This window comes from Meleagris gallopavo, chromosome 2 (genome assembly GCF_905368555.1).
Source record: "Meleagris gallopavo chromosome 2, MGAL_WU_HG_1.1, whole genome shotgun sequence".
NCBI lineage: Eukaryota > Metazoa > Chordata > Aves > Galliformes > Phasianidae > Meleagris > Meleagris gallopavo.
This window is the reverse complement of record NC_139405.1, coordinates 91099164-91121227: the sequence shown is the minus strand read 5'-3', so window position 1 is coordinate 91121227 and position 22064 is coordinate 91099164. Positions and strand designations below refer to the sequence as shown.

General features: G+C 38.7%; 1 protein-coding gene across 2 annotated transcripts; it reads right to left on the bottom strand.

Moving 5' to 3' along the window:
- Positions 1-281: 281 nt before the first annotated feature.
- On the bottom strand, positions 282-22038 carry ACP1 (acid phosphatase 1). Of its 2 annotated transcripts, none has more exons than XM_085217951.1 (6): positions 21891-22038; positions 8533-8606; positions 8139-8252; positions 3929-3990; positions 1458-1563; positions 282-593 (listed from the first exon to the last, which is right to left on the bottom strand). In XM_085217951.1, the coding sequence occupies exons 1-6, from the start codon at positions 21931-21933 to the stop codon at positions 516-518; spliced, it is 477 nt and encodes a 158-aa protein (XP_085074077.1). In that variant the 5' UTR covers positions 21934-22038; the 3' UTR covers positions 282-515. The 2 variants fall into 2 exon arrangements, with proteins under 2 accessions (XP_085074077.1, XP_031408117.2); XM_031552257.2 differs by lacking the exon at positions 8139-8252 and adding an exon at positions 8308-8421 and having other exon boundaries at positions 21891-22037.
- Between the last annotated feature and the right edge of the window lie 26 nt (positions 22039-22064).

Here is a 22064-nt window from a genome sequence, read left to right as displayed (position 1 = left end):
CTAAGAACAACTCCTGTCCTGGGAAGGCAGTTTCCTTAGTTCACCAGTCTCAATATAAAAAAGCTTCTTTCTGAAAGTTGTCTAATGATACTGGGATGACAAGCCTACATTAACATACATGAACTATTATTTCACATACACCTGCAGAAAGTTGGCTTCAACTAACTCACTAATGGCGCAATGAGACAACTTCTTGATGACTCTGTATAGCGCATAAAGAAGCAAGACTTTTTTTTTTTTCAGTGCTTCTGAGAAAGCACTGTAAGAGTTTACAGATTAAATTTATTGTCAACAAGTACTTTATTATTACATTGGTATGTGAGAAAATGGTTCATCTACAATATCTGTTTTTCCAATGAGATGAGAAAAACTGCAATAAAAAATTAAACTGAAAAAAGTTGTGAATTGTTCTTCTAAGGAAGCACAATTTTACAATTTAAATACATCAATCAAGGAAAGCTTACATATTTCAGGAGAAGCTAATTATTTTCTTTTAGAAATAGAATGATTAAACATTAATGAGGCTTCTCCAAAAATGCTTTACAGCATCTAACACACTGCTCGTAAACAGTTTCAAAGTCCTTTTCATTCCCCTAGAAAAAAAAAAAAAGAGGAAAAAGAAGGTAAGAATAGTCATATTGGCTCATTTTGCAAATGTCTTTTCTACTGTCAATAATGGCAAATAAAACAACAAAAACAGTACAAAGACATGGTGACAGTTTTAATGTATTTCCCCCCTCATTTGAACTAACAGATTTTGTACTCAGCAGTCCTGGATGAACTTTGATTCACCGTCAGTTTTGTTACTTGGTGTTGGTTTTTTTCATTCAATTTGCAAGCATTTTGGGGGTGTTTCTTCTCTCTCTTTTTTTTTTTTTTTTTTTTTTTTTTTACATTCACATTATCCTGTCATGTTGTTTCACTATTTAACAAAGCACTGTGTGGAAACAAATATTCTGTTTTGAATCTACCTCCTATAATCTATTTGATGTTCATTATTTCTTATGTAACGTATAGCAATTCCTGATATTTCCCCATGATACTAATGTTTTATAGAACCTTAACCACATCCTCATCCACTTCTCTTTCCTAAACTGAAGAATCCTAATTTAAGTGATTGCTCTTAGCTGATAGTACTCAAATTCTTTGACCGTTTCCTCGTCTTGGTCTCTATTTTTGTGACGACATTCTTTTTGCATGGAAATTGACCACAGAGGACTTCACTGAATATTCAAAATGTAGGTGTATTATGAACTTAAATTACTAAAGTAATAATAAATGGAATGAATAAAGACATGTTTTCATTTCCTATTCTGATAATTTATATTGTATATTATCAGATAGATATACAATATACATATGTACATCTCATATGTTACATAAGAACTGTGGAATCTGGCAAGACTATATACTATACATACACAAGTTTTAATCAAGCCACCAAAATAATTTCTTACATAGTATGGATCTTCAATAATAAGTTGTTTCTGTGGATCATATGCCCCAAGCAGTTCAATTTTGGCCTTGCAGTCTTTAACCTGGTTGCTTTTCCTTTTCAGATCTCTTGGGGAGGAAAAGAAAAAAAAAGAAATAAAAAATGTTACAAACAACAACAAAACAAACTCCCATCAATTTCTTCAGAATTTTTCAGCATCGGTATTAGATGCTCATGATAGTTTCTAGAGAACACAGAAAAAACAATAAGTTTCTGGACTCACTCAATTCTGTGAAGTCTGTGGTGCTTCTTTTCTCATTTGTTGTTACCTATTTTGTTTTTTTAACTGACTATCAATGGCACACGTAAACTTATTCCAGACTATTAAAAAAGCCAGAACAAAGAGGCTTGGCAGAACTTTGAGACAGCAAGTTTACCTTCATCCTCAGATCATTCACTAAGTATTTTCAATGTCCATCTTTACCTTGAATTAAACAGAAATAATGATGACTATCGACTTTTTTTTGTCAGATTTATGAGCTCATGGGCTACAAAACAGCATTAAATGGGCAAGTTCTTCCACATTCAGTTTGCAGAGAATAGTAGATTCTTTAGATCTGTCTTAACTTTGATATATTGCAATATTTTAGCAATTACCCTATCTTCTACAATGCCTCCCTCTGGTAAAGCATACTGGTTTTGAAATAATACTTTCCTTGTCAACTTGCAAACAGCCATCCATTATCTCAAATGCAATTAAAATGCACCTTTAACCACCTTCAGATTAAAAGCTCGGTACATACTGGAACACGTTCAGTATTTTATAATATTAGACCTTTCCATACCAAATCAGAATTTAACTTGTCCAATGCTTACAAAGCTAACTGGTCATAAGTAGCAACTCCCAGAGAGTATTCTTTCAAATAGTTGTTAAGTACTGAGCAGGGCCTTTGAAGGCACAGATTGTATTTCTAAATTTTACACGGTCTTTAGGATAATGTGCATGTAATGTATTAGATGTAACATTCTCCTTAACAGATTCCAAAGTACACTACAACTGGCAGTACTTATTATACTTCACAGGAAAAGAAAGTACACACTTTTTTGTAAGCACAATTAGTTTTAAGAAACTAACTTCTAATTAATTATAATTAATGAAGGAATTAATTTCATGTAGTTAAGAAAGACAAAATAGCAGTGAGAACACAATACCATTTTAAGCAAAGAGAGAAGTGCTGACTTTTCTATCAAATAAGAAATTAGTGCTTTATTGATTTAGAAAAAAATCTTTTTTAAAACTAACAAAAAGTATCCCTGTGAATGCTGGAAATACTTTCAGAGAATAAGAACTATGTTTGTTTGAAGAGTCCATATGATTATGATGAAGTCCAACCACTTGCTCCAAGGCTTCTAGCATACCAGTTAATGAACAGGAAGGGGCCAACTGGTTTCAATACTACAGAAAAGTGATATCCCAAATTCTTTTCTGATATGACAGGCTGATATGACATAAGTACCTGGAACCAGCTACAAACAAGCATTCCTAAGACAGTGGTTGAACTGAGTGCACATTCAAGACGAAATTTACAAGTGTGGCCATAGCAAAGCCCTTAATTCTGCTATAGTTCTGATGTTGCTGGTACTCTGCAGTTAATACACAAATGAAAATTTACTTTGGTACCAGCAGTTTAAGAATTTGCATGAAACTATAGATAAGCTAGTCATCTCTTTACCTGACAGAAGTGTTATGTATGAATAAAAGTAAGAGCAGTTGCCTAAAACACTCCAGAAAATTCAACAAATGATACTTCAGATATAAGATGCTGGTCCTAAAAGTCTTCATATGTTAATAACAACAAGTAAAACCCTGTTATGCTACGTGTTACTGTCTTTAAAAACACTAAGTTATTAAAGCTCACCCTCAATCATATCTACATAATAAGCAGAAATTTTTCTAATGATATCCAAACCATTATACTTAGCAGTTATTTCACCAAGTCTTTCTTAAGCTCAAACCATCTCATAGACACACAACTAAAAACATAGGAAGCAGAAGCAAGATTTCCCCAGCTAATGACTAGAATTATTTCAATTTTAAAAAAGCTCATGTGCGGGAAGCAACACATTTAATTCTTTCCAAGTTTTCAAAGGATCTTTCAGATCGTACACAATCAGAAAACCAGATCACTCCGATCTAAAAACATTATTTCCTCATTTATAACTATACAGGCACCAGTTGCACTTGTATAACACATACTAAGCTTCTTTTTCCTTAATTTAGAGTAGCACATACCACACAAATAAGACATGGAATTCTAACTCATTAAACATGTAAGAAGTGCAGAATCCTTCTATCATTTACACACGTATGCACACAAACAAAAATGCTGAGACAAGCTGAGCAATAAAATGTGACTTCTGTCTTCAAAGTGACTCACAAGCTAGCACTAGAGCAATCCATATGAATTTGTTCTAAATTTCTTCATACATTACCTTAGATTGCTTTCATCCATACAAAGTATATAATCAAAGGTCTGGAAATCATCTTTAGTAACCTACAATTAAAAACATGTACTTTAGCCCACAAACATTGCTTGATTACAAAAAAAAAAAAAAAAAAAAAAAAAAAAAAAAAAAAAAAGAGAGAAGGAAAGAGAGAAGGAAAGAGAGAAGGAAAGAGAGAAGGAAAGAGAGAAGGAAAGAGAGAAGGAAAGAGAGAAGGAAAGAGAGAAGGAAAGAGAGAAGGAAAGAGAGAAGGAAAGAGAGAAGGAAAGAGAAGGGAGGTGAGGGAACTGTTTTCATGTTTTCTAATTCTAATTTCTTAAAAAAAAAAAAAAAAACAAGTGGAAAGAAAAAACTGCTTATCTTCATCAACTCTTACAACTATTTAAGGAATTTTAAATATACTCTGCCATAATTATTTCTCCATTTCTACAAAGTTCCCATGTAAAAGTTAGCTTTTTTATTAAACTTCTGCAATGAAACTCTTTGAAAAGGTTGTTAACAGGACAAGGGGAAATGGTTAAGTTGAAGGAGGGAAGATTTAGGTTGGATATCAGAAGGAAATTTTTCACAAAGAAAGTGGTGAAGTACTGGAACAGGCTGCCCAGCAAGGCTGTGAATGCCCTGTCCCTGGAGGTGTTCAAGGCCAGGTTGGATGGGGCTCTGGGCAGCCTGGTCTAGTGTTAAATTGCCTGTGGTTGGGGGGATTGGAGATTCATGATCCTTGAGATCCCTTCCAACCCAGGCCATTCTATGATTCTTTGATAATCAGAATAAATCAAATAAAACCTACAGTGAGTTCACATTAAATATGAAAGATGAAATTGGTGGCTGGCAACCCTGCCCACAGTAGGGGGGCTGGAACGAGATGATCTTTGAGGTCCCTTCCAACTTAAGCCATCCTATGATTAAATTTGAAAGGCTTCTTCTGTTTTGTCTAACAGGTGTCTTTGGGAATGATGCCCTAGAAAAAAGAGTAAGTAAGAGAACAGGTGCATTGCCCCGGAAACCAGAGTTCTAACTTCCAAAAATATACAGCAGAAAAAACACTTTCATAACAGAAAGTAACAGAAAACTTACAGAAATTATCACTAGACTAAGACCATAAAGGAAGCACTTCACATGGGGTGAGGGGGATGTAAGAGGGGGAAACTTGTGAAAATAGTTAATCATGAAAACTAATGCAGACTTGTTTATTTTCACTGTAAAAATATTTGCTGTATTCATGCAGTGCCTTTGACCTATAAACATATTTTTACAGTGGAAATAGCTCTGTTTTCCTGGTAACTCTACCAGAACCTCTACAAGCTTCTCCTGCTTGCTCCACAGAGCTAAACACTGGCCCCTGCAAAAATAAGTAGGCATAGATTTCTTTGTTGCGCAGACAGGGAAAAAATAAAAAAACAAAGTGGAAACAAAAAAATACATCTGCCACATTTCCCACAACCTCTCTGTACTTTGACAATATGACAGTTATTACCCTATGAACCAGCATTAACACAAATCCAAGTGCACCCCTGGACACAGGATTATTGGTTAGATTGTGCTCTTGAGCAGATATCAGATATTATGAAAACTACCATTTCAGGGGAAGAATCTAAAGGACATAAAAATGAATGCGCATTCTGAGGAGTAATGAAGAGCTCAAGCAGTCAACTATACAGAACAGAGGAATTTTACGAATTTTACATTAAAGAAAAGTATATAACCATTATTAAAGACCATCAACAGGCAAACACATAGTCATTCTAATTTCTGATAAGCATTTGCCTTCATTTACAGCAGGGTAGTAATCTCCTTTAGTCTATCTAAACCAAAGAGATGCAGCAGTCCTCAAATTTATCCCGTTGTGAAACAATGTTTAATGCAACTTTCCTCTAATCTCAATTTCACATTTAAGGCAAATGCTCAATATGAGTCATACTGAAATCAATTTTGGCCTCAGCACGAACAGAAGTTAAACGGATTAATGCACTTCTGTTCTGTGCATGAAGGCTTAGACTTTCAGTGGGTGCATAAACATACAGCAAGCTACCAAAAACTAAGACATTAACAAACATTTTTATCTTGACATATTTTTTTATGTATTTTATACATATATTTACTCTTTCATTTAAAATTCACTGGAACAGTTGCTGTATATGATTGCAGGATGCAACCAAGTTAACATTCTATCTTCTGAATATTGATTCTTGTAGCACATATGTGAGTTTTGTATAGAAGATGATAATCATAATGATTATCATAATTATGCACAGGAATTGCTTTCCACTGGGTAACAGTTTTCTACAGGAATGAAGAAGATAGCTCACTCAGGTCATCATCTTATGACAGTATTTATAAGACAACGGAAGAAAAATCCCTCCTTTCTATTTCTGCAGCTCCTGGATTAAACCTTTCTCAATCTGCTCTGAAGCTACAAAATCATACAGAATCTCTATCCTTGAGTTTGTCCCTGCTAGAGAACAAATACACTTCTGCTTCTACTAGCCTGATGATTCTGCAAAGTCATGCTGTTCAGTCCCACTCTGGAGGTACTATGAGACCATGTCAGGTCCACCGTGTTTGCAGTATCAATAGAGACCATTCGACAAAAGTTTGAAAAAAATACTGGAATTAGATAGTTAACATCAGTACGTGAACAGCTACGTGCAGTTCAAGAACTTCTTTCACTTAAAAATAAAATAAAATCAAGCTGCTTGTGCTGGGATGATTTTATGTTTTCATCCTGTTATTCTTTCAATTTATTGTCTCATTCTTTTTAATTCCCTCTCCCTATGCATTTTAACATTTCAGATTCATCTACTGAAATCTTTTCATTAGCCAAATGTACATATTATCAATTATCTTCACTAAGGTGCTTTCATTCTTTCTCAGCCAAAGGAGGGTATATAGAGTTGTTTCAAGGAAAATGACCAGATGCTTTTGGACACTTTGCTATAGCTTAACTATCCAATTCTCAAATTTCCAAGGCTCATCTTTTAAAAAAAACAAACAAGTTATGCGACAGTGACTGAAATAGTCAGTGATTAGCCTGAGTACCATTTAGCTTGCATAATGACAAATAATGCTGTTTGTAAGCACTGATAAATAGCAAATGCAGAACCACCAGAGGATCACAACAACAGACTTTTCCTAGTAATTTTTTTAATAGAAAAGGCTTAAATATCTGGAGCTGTACTGTGCTCGTTCCTGTTTGCATTGTTATGTAATAGAGATTAGCATCGGGAAAGGTCGGCAGAAAGCAACAGACTAATTGAGAGAATTTTTTTAAAAAAAGTTAAAGAACATGCAGTTTTTGAAAGTGAAGAAAGTAAATATGACCTTACAAAGTCTGGTAAAATTCTGCAGGAATCAGAAACGAAAGAGAATGACAAAACTACTTGATCTTTTCATCAGGAGAAGAACCAGTGGCATAATCTCAAACTAACTAAAGGTCAAGCCCTTGAGGAATATCCCACATCCAGAGAGTAGTTAACTGAAGTAAGTTATGTGCATTTATTTTAGTGTCTGAATGATTTACATAGATGCAGACACATTTATTTCCTCCTTTATTTCCCACCAGAATCATAGTGGAAATACACTCTTTTTTTTTGTTGTTAGTGAAAACTGAGATGAACTTCGGTAAAAGTTAGAGGATTTCACTAAGAAACCTGTCTCTGACTTAAGAATGTTTCAAGGGTATGTTTAGGTATGTTTATCTCTGGAGATAAAACCAACAGTATTATTTATTAATCTTGGGTCTGAGTGCCTTAGTCCTGATTTGGGACTCTACAGATTTTAATTCAAGAATAGAATATTTTTGTGATGGGAAACAGGTACTCTACATCTTTTTGGGCCTGCTACATAAAAATTTAACTCCTTGCAGAAAAAAGCATCACAGATTACTAGATTAAGTCCATTTTAAAAGAGTATTCAACAAATGTTTTGAAAAACGCCCCAAATACTAAACATCTGAAGGTAGGAATATTAACAGAGGAAGCGTTCCAATGCTTCCCAGTTATACTTGCAATCAAACTTAACAACAAGAACTAACCTCAACTGGAAGATTTAGGCACCTTTAGAGTTCTTTGAAAAACTGCATACAGCATTTATTATTTGATGCTTATCTATGCACTGGTCAAATTACTTCTGTGAATATAATGGTTAGGGCTAAACAAAGCATGGGTATGAACAAGAAAGAAAATACACTCTCTTCTACCTGTCGTGCTTTATGTGCTGTCTCAATGCCATGATTTCTTAGACAGCTTAAAGCCCTTGTATCTGGGGAGCGCCCCACGTTCCAGTCTGAAACAGCAGCACTGTCTGTCATCCACTGCAAGAACAAAACAAATACATACACACATTTAAAGAAAATTAAAGTACAGTACCTGCCTGGCAATATGATTCATGGTAATGCCATGCTTCTTCATGCAAGTCTGTCCTCGATAGTCAGGAGGGTTTCCTATTTCATAGGTAGATGTCGCTGCACTGTCTATCCTCCACTACAGAAAAACAAATTTATGTTTTTATGTTTCCTTTCTCACTTCTTACATTTGTACTAACTGGATAGAATACAGTTATTTCATAGGCAGGAACAGAAATAAACAGCTTACCTTATTTTCAACTTTTTCATCAGTTACAAGTTTTCTAAAAACTGCTTCAGCTATTGGAGAGCGGCATATGTTTCCTACAGAAACAGGAAATCAAAGTTAAAAACAATTTCAGTAATTGTGTGGACTTGTCAGCACAGCTCAGATGAAAGATTTTTTTTTATTTGGATAGAATGTGGATTGCTTATTACAACCCAGAAGATTCTGCAAAAGTGGAAACGCAATATCCATCTGTGTCCTGAAATGCATATTATTAAATGAGAATGTACAATTTGCTAAAATAAGTAGGAAGGCAACTCTTCCCATACAAAGGCTCCCTGATTGGGAAAGATCAAGAAAAATTACAAATGTTAAATGGGAGCAAATATTCTTCCTACATGCTAGTAAATTTCAGCTAATGCTTTACTCTATAAATACTTGCCTCGAGTATTTACATTATTACCTACCTACTAACAGAAAACTTTTGGACAATTCCAAAACACTACTATGGAACCAACATAGAGCAAAGGCTGAACAATGCGCGTGCATCTTGATCACTGAAGGGAAGTAACTGTATGTCAAAATGTACCCTTATCAAAAATAGCTTCCAAATACTAAGAGCACACCAACTCCCCAACCTCAGAAGAGAATTCAATTACACAGAACTGAATCACAGAACTGCAGAGGTTGGAAGGGACCTCCAGAAATCATCAAGTTCAACCCTCCTGCCAAAGCAGGCCCCTACAGCAGGCTGCACAGGTAGGGGCTCAGGTAGGTCTTGAATATCTCCAGAGAAGGGGACTCCACAACCCCCTGGGCAGCATATTCCAGTGCTCCATCACACTCACCGTGAAGAAGTTCTTTTGCCATATTGGTGCAGAACTTCCTATGCTTCAGTTTATCATTTCCCCTTGTCCTGTCCCCAAAAACCACTGAAAAGAGGTTGGCCATGTCTCTTTGCCTCCCACACTTAAGACATTTACAAACATTAGTAAGATCCCTATGTTTATGAACATTCAGGAAAAGAAGTATTCCAGATGTTTGTGGGTTTTGGGGTCCAAAATATGGAGGATTAGTAATGAAAAGTAACTGACAGCAAAGCTGAAGTACCATCAATCAGCCAACAGTCAAGGTTGTTTACTGTATAAATACATAATGAGTCTTGCCTTCAAACAGCCTCAGACTACACTAGCCACTTGATCTGACATTTTCAGCAAGATCTATTTCAACAGTGAAATAGTGCCAATTAAGAACTAGAAATAATAGGTCTATAGTATTTCTGCTCCACTGCTAAACCTGTATATAACTAGGTCATGCATTCAAGGTCAATCTTCTGGACCTGCATGCAAAAATATATACTCTTTGGGGAAAAAAAAAACAAACAACAACAAATACCTCAACAGCAAATAAATAAATCTACTAAACTGTCACTCAAACCGTCAGCATCTTTTCATCCTATATCTATTCTCCTTTCACATGAGAAACATTTATAGCTGACACATTATCCACATGCACAATAAGCCATACTACCTCCACTTTCCACCAAACAGAACGTATGACTTTATTCACCTCTGATTTTTGAGAAGTATAAAATACCACAAATGGCAGAAGTCAATTCTACATCTTTAAAAAAAAAAATCACCAAGATCACCATTCTGCTACAAATGAAATTCTTTCCAGATTTCAAACAGTAATGAAATGCCCACAGATAGAACTAAATTGCTGGCAGCAAGACATTCACAGACCAAGTACTTAGCAAAATATCAAACTAGAGATTTCACTACTGAAGAGGAAGAAGCTGCTATGGTCCGAGCATTTAATAAGTTGCTGTCAATCATGCCAACTACTGAAAAAACAAGTGGGGAAACAAGTCACATAGGGTATGAGTTTCAGAGAACATCAAATCATTAAATGGGCAAAAGCAACTGGCTAACCACTGGGAAAACAACTGTGCTGCAACACAAAATGAATTTTGATGGCAGCAGATCTTTTTCCAGGGAAAACATACTATTTCCTTTACTTGAAACTAGTTTACTCAAAGAAACTAAAAAATAGGTTTTGAAAGAATAAATAAAAGAGGAAAAAGATTTTTATTCATAAAATGAGACAAGATATTAATATTTATTATAAAAAATGTTAAGGAACGTAGTAAGTTAAAAATTACTTCTTTAATTGAATGAATTAAATAGTATCATTTTAATAGGAAACAGATAGAACGTGTAACATACATCATAAGAAAGAAAAGAACCTTCAAGCCAGTGAGTCTAGTCCTCTCATATCGCAGGCATTTACAGCATCACTTCTCTCATTAAATCATCAGGCTCTCTTTTAAAAGCATTGCCTATCTTAAAGGATACTCCAGAAACTCATTTCTTGTGAGTAACGAGAAACATTCAAATTCCCACTTAGTATTTATTCATGGAAGTCAATGCTTATCTGATCTTGGTTAACATCACCCTGTAACTTAAAAATCTTCCTTTCCTTCAACAGATACAGAACCCTTGTCAAGCACAGTTAAGCTAATCTAAACTAACCAAGCTTCTAGTTTCCTTAAGAAATGAATTTAGCCTTACCTAATCACTACAGTTAAGCCAATTTATTTAAATTCAATAAATTTGAATTCTGAATTCCTGAATACTCACAAATAAAACCAAAGGATATATTCCAGGAAAAAATTTACAAAAAAAAGTTCCAAAATATTTATATAGCTCTTTTGAAAATAACCTAAGATGACTTCCTATGACCATATATGGCTCCTTCATTCATCAAATTTATGATCGCAATCTCATACTTCTAATTTGCCCGTCTTTTTTCTCTTCCTTCAAACTACTTTTAAGTCTTGTTTCTAAACTTAAATTCTGTTTCCATTACACCAGCTGTTGAGGCCATCTACTTGCTGTACATTATTCTCTGTGTGAATAATATTACACAACTCTGAATGAACAGTAAACTTCATTATTACACTTAATACTTTATTAATAATTAACATAACATTACTAGTCCTAATTAATTAACTAGCTAACTAACTTCAATTGCACAATCAGTAGTGGAACCTTTTGTTGAACACCTTTATAGTCATGCTTTCTCACTCATTTTCTAGAAACAAGAGGTCTACGATGGTTATCAAAACCAATGTTGGGTATCTGAGTTCTTATTCCAGACCATGCATTATTCTTGATTTACTCCTGAACAGAAATATAAGTGTCATTTATCTCAACATGAAAGACAACCCGATTGCCTTTCAGGCTCAGGTTCACAGCTCATCTCCACATACTGCTGATCTTGTCATCCACTCAGTCTTCCAATCTGTTTCGTATTTTCATTGTTCATTATTCAGCTCTCTAACTCTTTCACACTCTTTGTCTTCCCAAATGACAACAGATGCTCCTCTCTTCTGTTAGAAACAGCAGAGGGAATAACAAAGGAGAAAGTTTTACCAGCTTTCATTCTCTCACATTTAAAAACATGCTTTCAACTCCCAGCATGGTCAGTTCACCTAAGTCACTATCATACTGCTTCCTACTGTAATTTGCATCATTCAGTAACTTACCATCTGTCCCCTTCATCAGCAAGCATCTAAAATTTAACTACTCTCTGCCGCTACGTACTCAAATTCCTGTCTGAATTTCAGTGTTCCCTGTGTCTTATTTGTGCTCAAGTCTACCTGAAGACACTTCACGTTCAATTGGATATGTAAATATACAGCTACTCTGTCACGTTCTATATGTGGGGACAGGAGAGTGACTAAGACTGGCAAAACGCCTCAGTATGGATTAAGGTAAAATAACAGTCAAGAACCATAAGTGAACTTTCATGGGTGATTTCTATGGAACAGTTATTCGGCAGTGGCCCGCTCACAATTACGTCTGACTAAGCTGTGCAGTTTTCTGGGAGTGACTGCAGGGCCTACCATTAGAAACAAAAATCCACACAACATTATAAGATCGGTATTTATGAGCCATCTTCCCTTCCCCATGAGTCCAAAAGATTTCAGCAGCAATGCCATCCACAATCTGGGGCTGAGTCTGCGGGGCCAGATACTTTGCCTGTGGCGCATTGGTACAGGTCTCCCTCGGGCACTTCCTGCTGCACTTCATCAGTGGTCCAGCTCTTTTGTTGGTCTGGGCCATGTGTGACTGGAATGCCACAGGATAGTGCAGTTTTCAGGTCTACAAAAGAGTCATTACATTGGTCATCTTTCTTCTGATAACCATAATTAGGGTATTCCCAACAAATACACATATCTCAAATGAAGGTTCTTATTTCTGGAATGTACCAAGTTTCTAGAAGGTCACCTGTGCCTGTTGAACAATTTAACATACGGGAACAATTTAGCAGGGATACCTCTGGTTTTTCATTATTTTGAGGAACACTCCCTCACTTATGATCCAGTTTCCAGCATAGTTTTTCTCCAGTGGGAAGCAAAGCAATATTGTCCATACAAGTCACCCTTTTCAACTTCTCAGTGAAGGTTTTCTCCACTGAAGAGAATAGAAGTTGATGACAGAGGGCTTTTTAAGTCAAGTATTTGTTTCAGGGACCAGACCCATTCATACTTGGTATGATTGATGGGGTGCGTGGTACCTGGCCTGCTAGGAATTTGTATACACCAGTTTGCATCCCAGTGTAAATTATATTCGTATTCAAAGTATCTACCCTCATGAGGAGAACCCCACCATGGCACAATGGTGCAAGGAATAGAGGTGGTATTTTCCCACATTACGGTCAAGTTAACTATCAGTGATCGATAACACGTTTGATTCTATAACTGATTCCAAGCAGAATTGCTTGGGATTTGATACAAGGCTCTTTCACGCTTTACCCAGGTCTCGTTTCTCACCCACGGCTGCCCTTCCTTCTGATTAAGAAAAGGGGATGTGACCACTTCCCGTGCAGCGTTTCCCTCTGTTAAGATTATCCAGTTCTTTTGTCAATACCCCTCCAAAATTTACCCAAATCAGAGTGAATTTAATACCTTCAAACATGGAATCAGGGAGGGCAACACATATCCCTTGATTTGTGTAATTCCAGATACGCATAAATCCTTGTATCAATTCCCAAGCTAGGCTGGAAGATTCCCCCAGCGATCCTATTATTCCAATGCTAACTGTGAAAAAGCAAATTTTTCAATCAATTTTTCCTTAGTAAACTACAAAAAAAAAAAAAGCCAAATAAAATTAAGCCAATCCATTCAATGACAGAAAATGTAAGTCCCACAACAGGTTTCTATCAACCTGAAAGATAGGTAATATATTAAAAGCAAATGGTTTAAAAGATGGAACATGCCTTCAGGTAAGGACCCAACGGTCCTTCCCATGTGCATCAGTGGCAACTCAAGCATAAAGATTAAGGGGAGTTCTTAAGGTCAGTGGTACTACCATTGGCACGTCCATTAGGATAATGTTTTCCTTTCCCAGGATGCAGGGATGGGGTTTTAGGGCAGAATGCAACGAGGCACAGGCAGCCATTAACTCCACAATGGCTGTTAACCTTTGTTATTGTGTTGGTCACCTGCTGTACACATCTAGGCTCAAGGGACCTTAAAACCAGTTTCAAGAAGCCACTAGTACATTCAACAATACCACCGTGTATGCCTGGAGATAGCATGGAGTACACAAAATTCACTGGGTCCCTTCATCCTGTGCCCACTCTTGAACCACTGCACAGTAAAGATGCTTCTGTTATCCAACTGAATGGACTTACCTTCAGGCAAATAGCTAAACCACAATTTCAAACTCCTGATAGTATTATCGCTTGTAGCCTGCCAGACTGCCTGAGTCTGGGTTAGTTGTGACGTTATCTCAACTGATTTTAAGACCTTAGAAGGTCATCTAAAAATTACGGACTATTGCAATATGATCTTTCTGTATCACTAGGTTAACCACAAAATGTCCTTTTCCCAGTCTGAATAATGTTTCTCTCCATCTTTGAAGATGTGAATAGAACCCAAAAGGCCTGCAGGCTCACTCTGCCACATATGTGTTTGATGATCTAAATGGAGTTTTGCAATCAATAATGTGGAACAGATCAGTTGGGTGTAATGGCTCAAGAGCCTGGTATACTCTGCTTCAACAGTTATCAACTTTAAGGCCTCCTCGTGAATGGAGGTTCATTCCCAGCTGGCACTTGTAGAAGTTAAATCAGATAAGGAATAGGCTATGATGGAAAAATCTCATGTGTCCTCCAAAATACTAATAAGCCTTGAGCATGCAGTAACTCTTTCTTATTTTTCATCATTTTCACCTGTTCAAAGGGAACATATTGTTCCTCCCCTCCATCAGATGCCAAAAACTTTACTTCCGAAGATAGAAGTTCTACCGTCTGTTGGAATTTGAAGTACTACTTCAGTTGGACTCCTGAACAATATATCATCCATACACTGGTATACTCAGATTTCCTCTTTTGTGAGTAATTTGTACAAGTTTTTGTGATAATGCATTGTGAGCCACACTTGGCAAATGGCAATATCCCTGAAGGAGACATGTAAAAGTAAATTACATGCCTTCCCAGGTGAAGGCAAGATGCTCTCTATCTGCTTCCCATAAGTGGAACAAAAAACCCACATATTTCACACCAATGGTTGCTAGAAGCTGATGAGCTTGCTCCTGTATGGTTACAACCAGTTTGGCTATGCTAAGTACCATGGCAGTTAAGGGGCCTGCATTAGCATTCAGCCTGCATTAATCAATGGCCAGTCACTATTTCCCATTATGTTTAAGGACCAGCCATACCAGGGAACTGTAGGCAGTGTGCACTGGGACAATTACTTCCTTTTCCCTTAATTCTGGTATCACTGGGGTGACTCTCCTTATGCTTTCAGAGGAAGGGGGTATGGTTGTACATTCACTATCTTAGAGGAGAGCAATTTGGGTGCATTTTGGAGCAGTTGCATAGATGCGGTGGAGAGATCAAATATCCACTGCTTTCCTTCCATTCTAACCACACACGCCCCAGGATGTTTGTCAGCAAAGCTCCTAATATCATAATAGTGTCAGTTGCGGTTTCATCTCCAGGCAACCAACATTTAACCTGAGCAGTCAATTGAGGTTCAGAATTCACAAATACATCTGTAATGCTTATCTGTTTTTTTTATGAGCAACTACGCCATTGCAGTTATCGACATCAGTCCTAAATGCTAATACTTGATAATCCCTGCCTACTAGAAACATTAACTGAGGTTTTAAGGAGACCAAGGGGAAAAGTAATCAGCAAGTCTCCCTCATCACTTTCTGTGAGGCTCTGTAAGTGAATTGTGAATTCAACAGCTGATCCCCAGCTCACTTACTGGGGACAGCAAACCTTGTTTCCCATCCTAAGATAAGTCCTTTTCACATGCAGTAGGCATCTCAAAGGCAGTTAATGTTACATCATTTAGTCAGGGCTCCTTCCTTCTACTTTCCACAAGGGGTTCTGCTCACTGCTTGGGTGCACTGTCGTTTACCTTGCCATACTCAGATAAGGCTTTCTAATGCTGCTGTAGACAGGGATGAAATCTTGAGGGACCCCTTTCTCCATTCTTTCAGCCCATAATATACTTCTCCTTGCACCCAGAGGATAGGGAGGGGGACAGTTTTCCTGTTGTTCTACTCTTCTGATGGCAAGGTTAGAAATAGTAACTCCACCCCTAAAACACACTCTCCCACCATAATTTATTAACTCTTAGGGTATTTCTCCACATGTCACAGGTTCTCCTTGTTGGGCCCCATCTCCCTCCTCACTGAGCAAATGCATCCCACAAACGGTCTTGTAACTATATTGCATATAATTTCAAATAATCAGGTAGACCTCAACTCAGGAGAGTCATTCCATTGGGATTAACAACTGATAACATCTGGGAAGGCTGCTGACAGACTGAACATCCATCACGTATTAAATGAACACAAGCTGCCTTCTGCAAACTTCTGGTCAAAGTTTATAGTTGAGGTCTCAGTACACGCTGGATCCCTCTTTCTAAGGGGTCCAATCCTCCTGCCCCATAGGCAACTCATCCTGTTGAAGACCACAGCTCTGCTGGGTCATCAGTAGTTAAGAAAATTCCAGGCCCCAAGCCTCACCCTCTGCTAATAAAACTCAATCACTACTGGTCAGTGACACCTTCTACCTCAGTCTCAAGCTAGTGTATTTTTCCCAGGTTTTCAAAATTCCAGCCAACATGAATAGCACCATTCAGGTAATAACGTGCAGGCGTCTCCTACTTTGGCCATTATCAGTAGTCTCCATTTTAATTAACAGCCTCATCACTGCTTCTGCATTCTCAGGATAAAATATCTCCCAATTCATTTTAAACTACTTAATTGGGCATACAGGCTTTAAATCCAACCTCCATTTGTCAATTGATTTATCAAGGCTTGAAAATTCTTATTCACTATCTGGAACAGAATCGAGGTCTGTCCTACTTGGAGCTCCCTTCCTCTAATTTGGACTGAAAAATTTCATCTGTCCAATGCATATGACAGAGCCACAGGGAGTTGCTGAGTGGTATTACATTCAGTGGTTAGTTGGCTCTGCTGGGTTTTTATTTGTTCTTGCAAGGATTTAACAGTAGTTTGTTATCAGTACCTCCCCTTCCAGGCCTTCAATAATGCTGCTCCCAATGCAGTATACACTACGGCTTTTCCTTTTTCTGGCCACACTTTTCATTCTTTCACATGCGTTGTAATCCTATCTGCCACAACATTTGGATCGTGTCTAATAATATCACAGAATCATATAGACTCATAGAATGGCCTGGATTGAAAAGGACCACAATGTTCATATCATCTAGTTTCAACCCCCCTGCTAGGTGCAGGGTCACCAACCACTAGACCAGGCTGCCCAGAGCCACATCCAGCCTGGCCTTGAATATAAATATGGGCCCATGCTATTCCTAAGGAGGTGAGGCAAACATCGTATTACTTCAATTTTTCAAAAACAGGGGAGCAGTTAAGCACTACCATTTCCTGGGCAGCCACAGCTTCCCACTGCCTGTACCTCTCCCGGCTTATAGCTGAGAAGCCAATTCCCAGCTCTCTTCACTCACAACTACTGGGAAGAGTGTTGGTGCTAAGGGATACCTTTCAACACTGAGGCGATCCTGTCTGTGACACCAACTAATATATCACATCCCACCTGTGGGGAGGGGAGACTGACTGAGATTTGCATATTTCCTCAAAATGGATTAAGGTAGCACTCAAGGTCCATGCATAAACATCAAGTAGAATGGGAGGTTTCTACAGAACAGTTATCCTGTTGACACTGGCCTTCTCACAGCTACATCTGCCTAAGCTCTGTGGTTGTATGGGAAATCAAAGTAAGCCTTGTCTCAGCAACTTCAAGAGAAGAAAAGAGAGAAAGAGAGACATAACACCAGTCTTGGATCCAGGATCAGATCAGTAAAAGGGGTTGTTTGGGGAAGAGAGAGTCCATCCCATGAGCCCCTACTTACACATCCCCAATTCCTGGGCTTCTGGAACATTGCTCCAGTTCCAGGATTGGTTAAGACATCAGGCAAATCAAAATGATACCAGGCCCCTCCCTATGACTTGACCGTTTCTGGACCTTCTCTTATTTCAGTTCCAGAAGTGGCTGAGATACCACTTACATTAAGTGACACTAGCTTCTTCCCTGTGCCTCAACTGTCTCTTGGGGCATTGTCTAAAGCTCACAGTACAGTCACTTAGGACTCATCCCTTACATGCCTGAATGACTTAACTGCCACACATTCCCCTCACTGCCAAAACACAGTAAGATTTCTGTCAGAAGTTGAACACCAGCATACAATTGAACAAGTCTAAGTAGAACTCAATTTTAGCTTAGGATACCTTAAAGATGTTTATAGGAGAGCTAGGTCTCAAAGTCCCTAGACAAAAATGGTTTAGACAGTTTAATCCAGGTCAATAATGATATCACTTGCCAGGATTCATGGTAATCAGGCCATCAGCTAACTAACTGAATGTTCACACTTCAAACATCTGTCCTTGTAGCAAGATTAATTATTCTCAGTTATTACTTACAGGGTCATTATGCCTTTCTCGGCAAACTTAAAGCTTCCCATTCTCTTTTTCTCCAAAAATATATTTATGTCTTGCCCCTGTTGATGTCAGAACCCTTGTTCTGGCAGCTGTTTATGAAGAACACAGAATCACCGAATCTGTTGGAAAAGGTTGGAAAAGACCTACAAGATCATCCAGTCCAACCATCCACCTATCACCAATAGAACTCACTAGAACATGTCCCTCAGCACAATATCCAAATGTTCCTTGAACACCTCCAGGGTCAGTGACTCCACCACCTCCCTGGGCAGCCCATTCCACTGCCTGACCATCCTTTCAGAAAAGTAGTATTTCCTAACGTCCAGCCTAAATCTCCCCTGGCACAGCTTGAAGCAATTCCCTCTAGTCCTATCACCATTACACAAGAGAAGAGGCCGACCCCCAGCTCACTACAACCTCCCTTCAGGTACTTACAGAGAGCAATAAGGTCTCCCCTGAGCCTCCTCTTCCCCAGACTAAACAATCCCAGCTCCTTCAGCCGCTCCTCCTTCAGCCTGTGCTCCAGACCCCTCACCAGCTTTGTTGCCCTTCTTTGAATCTGCTCCAGGGCCTCAAAACTGGACACAGTACTCGAGGTGTAGCCTCACCAGAGCTGAGTACAGGGGGACAATCACTCCCCTGTTCCTGCTGGCAACACTGTTTCTGATGTAAGCCAGGATGCTATTGGCCTTCTTGGCCACCTGGGCACACTGCTGGCTCATGTTCAGCCGAGCATCAATCAATACCCACAGGTCCATTTATTCTACACAGGTCTTCCAGCAACTCTGCCCCAAGCCTGACAAGGGGGTTGTAGTGGCCAAAGCACAGGACCTGGCATTTGGTCTTGTTAAACCTCATACCACTGGCTTCAGCCCAGCTATCCAGCCTGTCCAATCCCTTCAAAGGGCCTCGGTACCCCCAGGCACATAGACACTTCCAGCCAACTTGGTGTCATAAATGTCTTGGTGCCTCTTCAAGAGCTACTGCTTTCCTATTGGCCACATTTAAAAGCAAATACTGTGGATTGTGAAAACTGAACCAGAAAGCTTAAATCGCTCTAACTATAGCATAGTTTTCTCATAGCCAATATATCTACTATATCATTTTAGAAAAGATTTTATGCAATCTCTGATGGCAACATTCACACTCAATAGTTCTCAGCAAACATAACTTCTTGAGAACGCTACCAAAATCACTCTGTTTTATTATTTATACAGCAACTGTTCTTCCACATACGGAGATCAGTAAGCCAGCTCCCAGTCTAAGATGCCCATACAGCCTTTTACGTTACAGTGGACAAGACAGGAAAGAGGCTTACTTACATAACATGGCATCATTCTAAGTTCATTTCTAGAGCTCAAGCATTAATTAGGTAAGTTGCATAAGTGTAAAAACAGAAAAGTAATTTCTTGTTCAACTCCAATTTAAATCATTTCTTTGCCTTAAATGAATGAAAAATATTTCCTGGTGTCTTTTCATACACTGTAATTAAATATGCTCCTAGATGCTCAGTTTATTTCTTAGTGATAAGGAACTCCTATGATTAATGTAATTATCTACATTAACTAGATTATATTTTACTGTGTATTGAATAACTGCTTATCTCATTACAAAAAAAGACCCAACACAGTAAACGGATACTTCTGTAATAGGCTTCTTTCAAAATAATGCAGAAAGAAAATGTGTTTCTTCATGAAGGCACGATCTTTTGGGGATCAGTTCTCCCTGAATGTGGGAGAACATCTGCATTAATATGCTTCATTAAAAAGCAAAGACCACTACAGGTAAATGCAGTTCCAGATACCTATTTAGTAGTGCTCTTTTCAGCAACAACAATAGGTTATTCTAATCAAAAGTCGGAGGAAAAAAAAAATCTATTAAGATGCCTGTATCAGAGTATCAGTTTCCAAGAATAATTAGAAAATATTAAGCAAACTTACAGTGGAAGGAGGTACAGATTACCTTCAAATCTTAACATGTACTTGACCAGAAAAAAAGTGCTTTTCATGTTTAGTAGCTCTTACATCACATGCCATGTACAATTAGGTTTTGTTTTGTTTTTTTTAAATAACCTGGGAGCATAGAAGAGGAAATTCAAAGATATTTATATTTATTTTAAAAAATTAGTGTCAGAAACATCAGTCCTTTGTAATTTCTTCATCCTTGGCTCAAATTCAATATCATAGTTCAATCCACATCTAAACTACCTTTCATTGATAACAGTTTCTCAGCTAGATTAGGAACTTGATACACACCATCATGGATGTAAAGACCCATGCATACATATAAATTGTTTCGTGATGAATGCCATTGCCTCCAGAGCACACTATTTGGAGAGAAGGATGCACGTTAGATGTTTTTACACAGAGATGTTTGTCCAGACCACAGGCTCCCAAACATACAGCAACCGATCGTTTCTTATCTAAAGAACTTCTTCCCCAGGTTATTATTACGGTTGGTTTTACTGTAAGGGAAACACTAGAACATATTTCATAAAAGTATACTCTTCCTTTGCTACTCAACTCATTTCATTTTCTCTTATTACACAGATAAACAGCTTAAAAAGTATCAACCAGTGCTTTTGTAACAAAACTGTCAAAACATCAAGGACTTATAGGGATCACCTCTCACCATGTCAGACTAAAACAATCAGGGAACAGACAACGTTAGAACCGCATGAGATCAGTGAGGCACACAGCTTGCCATCCCCACCAGGGAGTAGAAGCTTTGAGAATACACCAAACAGAGCACAGCCATGCAGTCAGGTTAGCTATCGGCTGGTTGCAGGGGAGCAGAAATAATCAATTTATCAGCAGCAAACTGTAATGAGTTTCAGGAAAGCAACCAAACCCTTTCTGATCCCTTCATGCTTCTGTTTTCCTAACTTCTCATGATGTGTAATCCACAACTTCAAGCACGTGCATGTATTCATTTATTTAGTTCAAAAGCCTGCTGTCTTTACTTCTCTTCGTGGGCCGCTCTCCAGATGACGGCCAGGACCGCACCGCACAACGTGCCTTCCGCCCTCCCCCGGGCTGCTCTTCCTAGCCGAGCTGCTCACAGCACCGCGCTCACACTCAGATGACTCAGCGCACTCTCAGTCCCCACAACAACTTCACGCTTACCGACACCGCGTTTCACCCGTTATTCCCTACCGATAACCTCGATCTACACAGCGGCAGCACTGTGCCCGCGGCAAGAAGCGGATGGCACCCGCTTCTTCCGGCCGGCTCCCAGTCCGATTCAGCGACCGCTGCAGAGCCACGGCCGGGCGGAACACGCAGCACAGGGCCGGCGCACCCCGCACTCCGCCGGCTCCCCGGGTCGTCCCGCCGCGCTGCTGCTGCCCCCGCGGCGCGGCCCGGCGCTCACCCAGGCACACGAAGAGCACGGACTTCACTTCCCCCGCCGCCATCTTCGCTCGGGCAAGACCGCGCGACGCGGGCCTGGCGCGCAGCCGCGCCGCCTGGCTTTACGGCTGTAGGCGGCCGCGGGTTTTGCCTGTTTTGAGAAAACACAATCGAGGCGGAAAAAATATATATAAAA

Coding starts and splice junctions, on each gene's coding strand:
- ACP1 (XM_085217951.1), bottom strand. CDS start 21,933: ATGGCGGCGGGGGAAGTGAAGTCCGTGCTCTTCGTGTGCCTGG. Junction 8,607..21,890: donor CGTGCTCTTCGTGTGCCTGG/GTGAGCGCCGGG, acceptor CTGTTTCTGTAG/GAAACATATGCCGCTCTCCA. Junction 1,564..3,928: donor ATGGATGAAAGCAATCTAAG/GTAATGTATGAA, acceptor TTCCTCCCCAAG/AGATCTGAAAAGGAAAAGCA.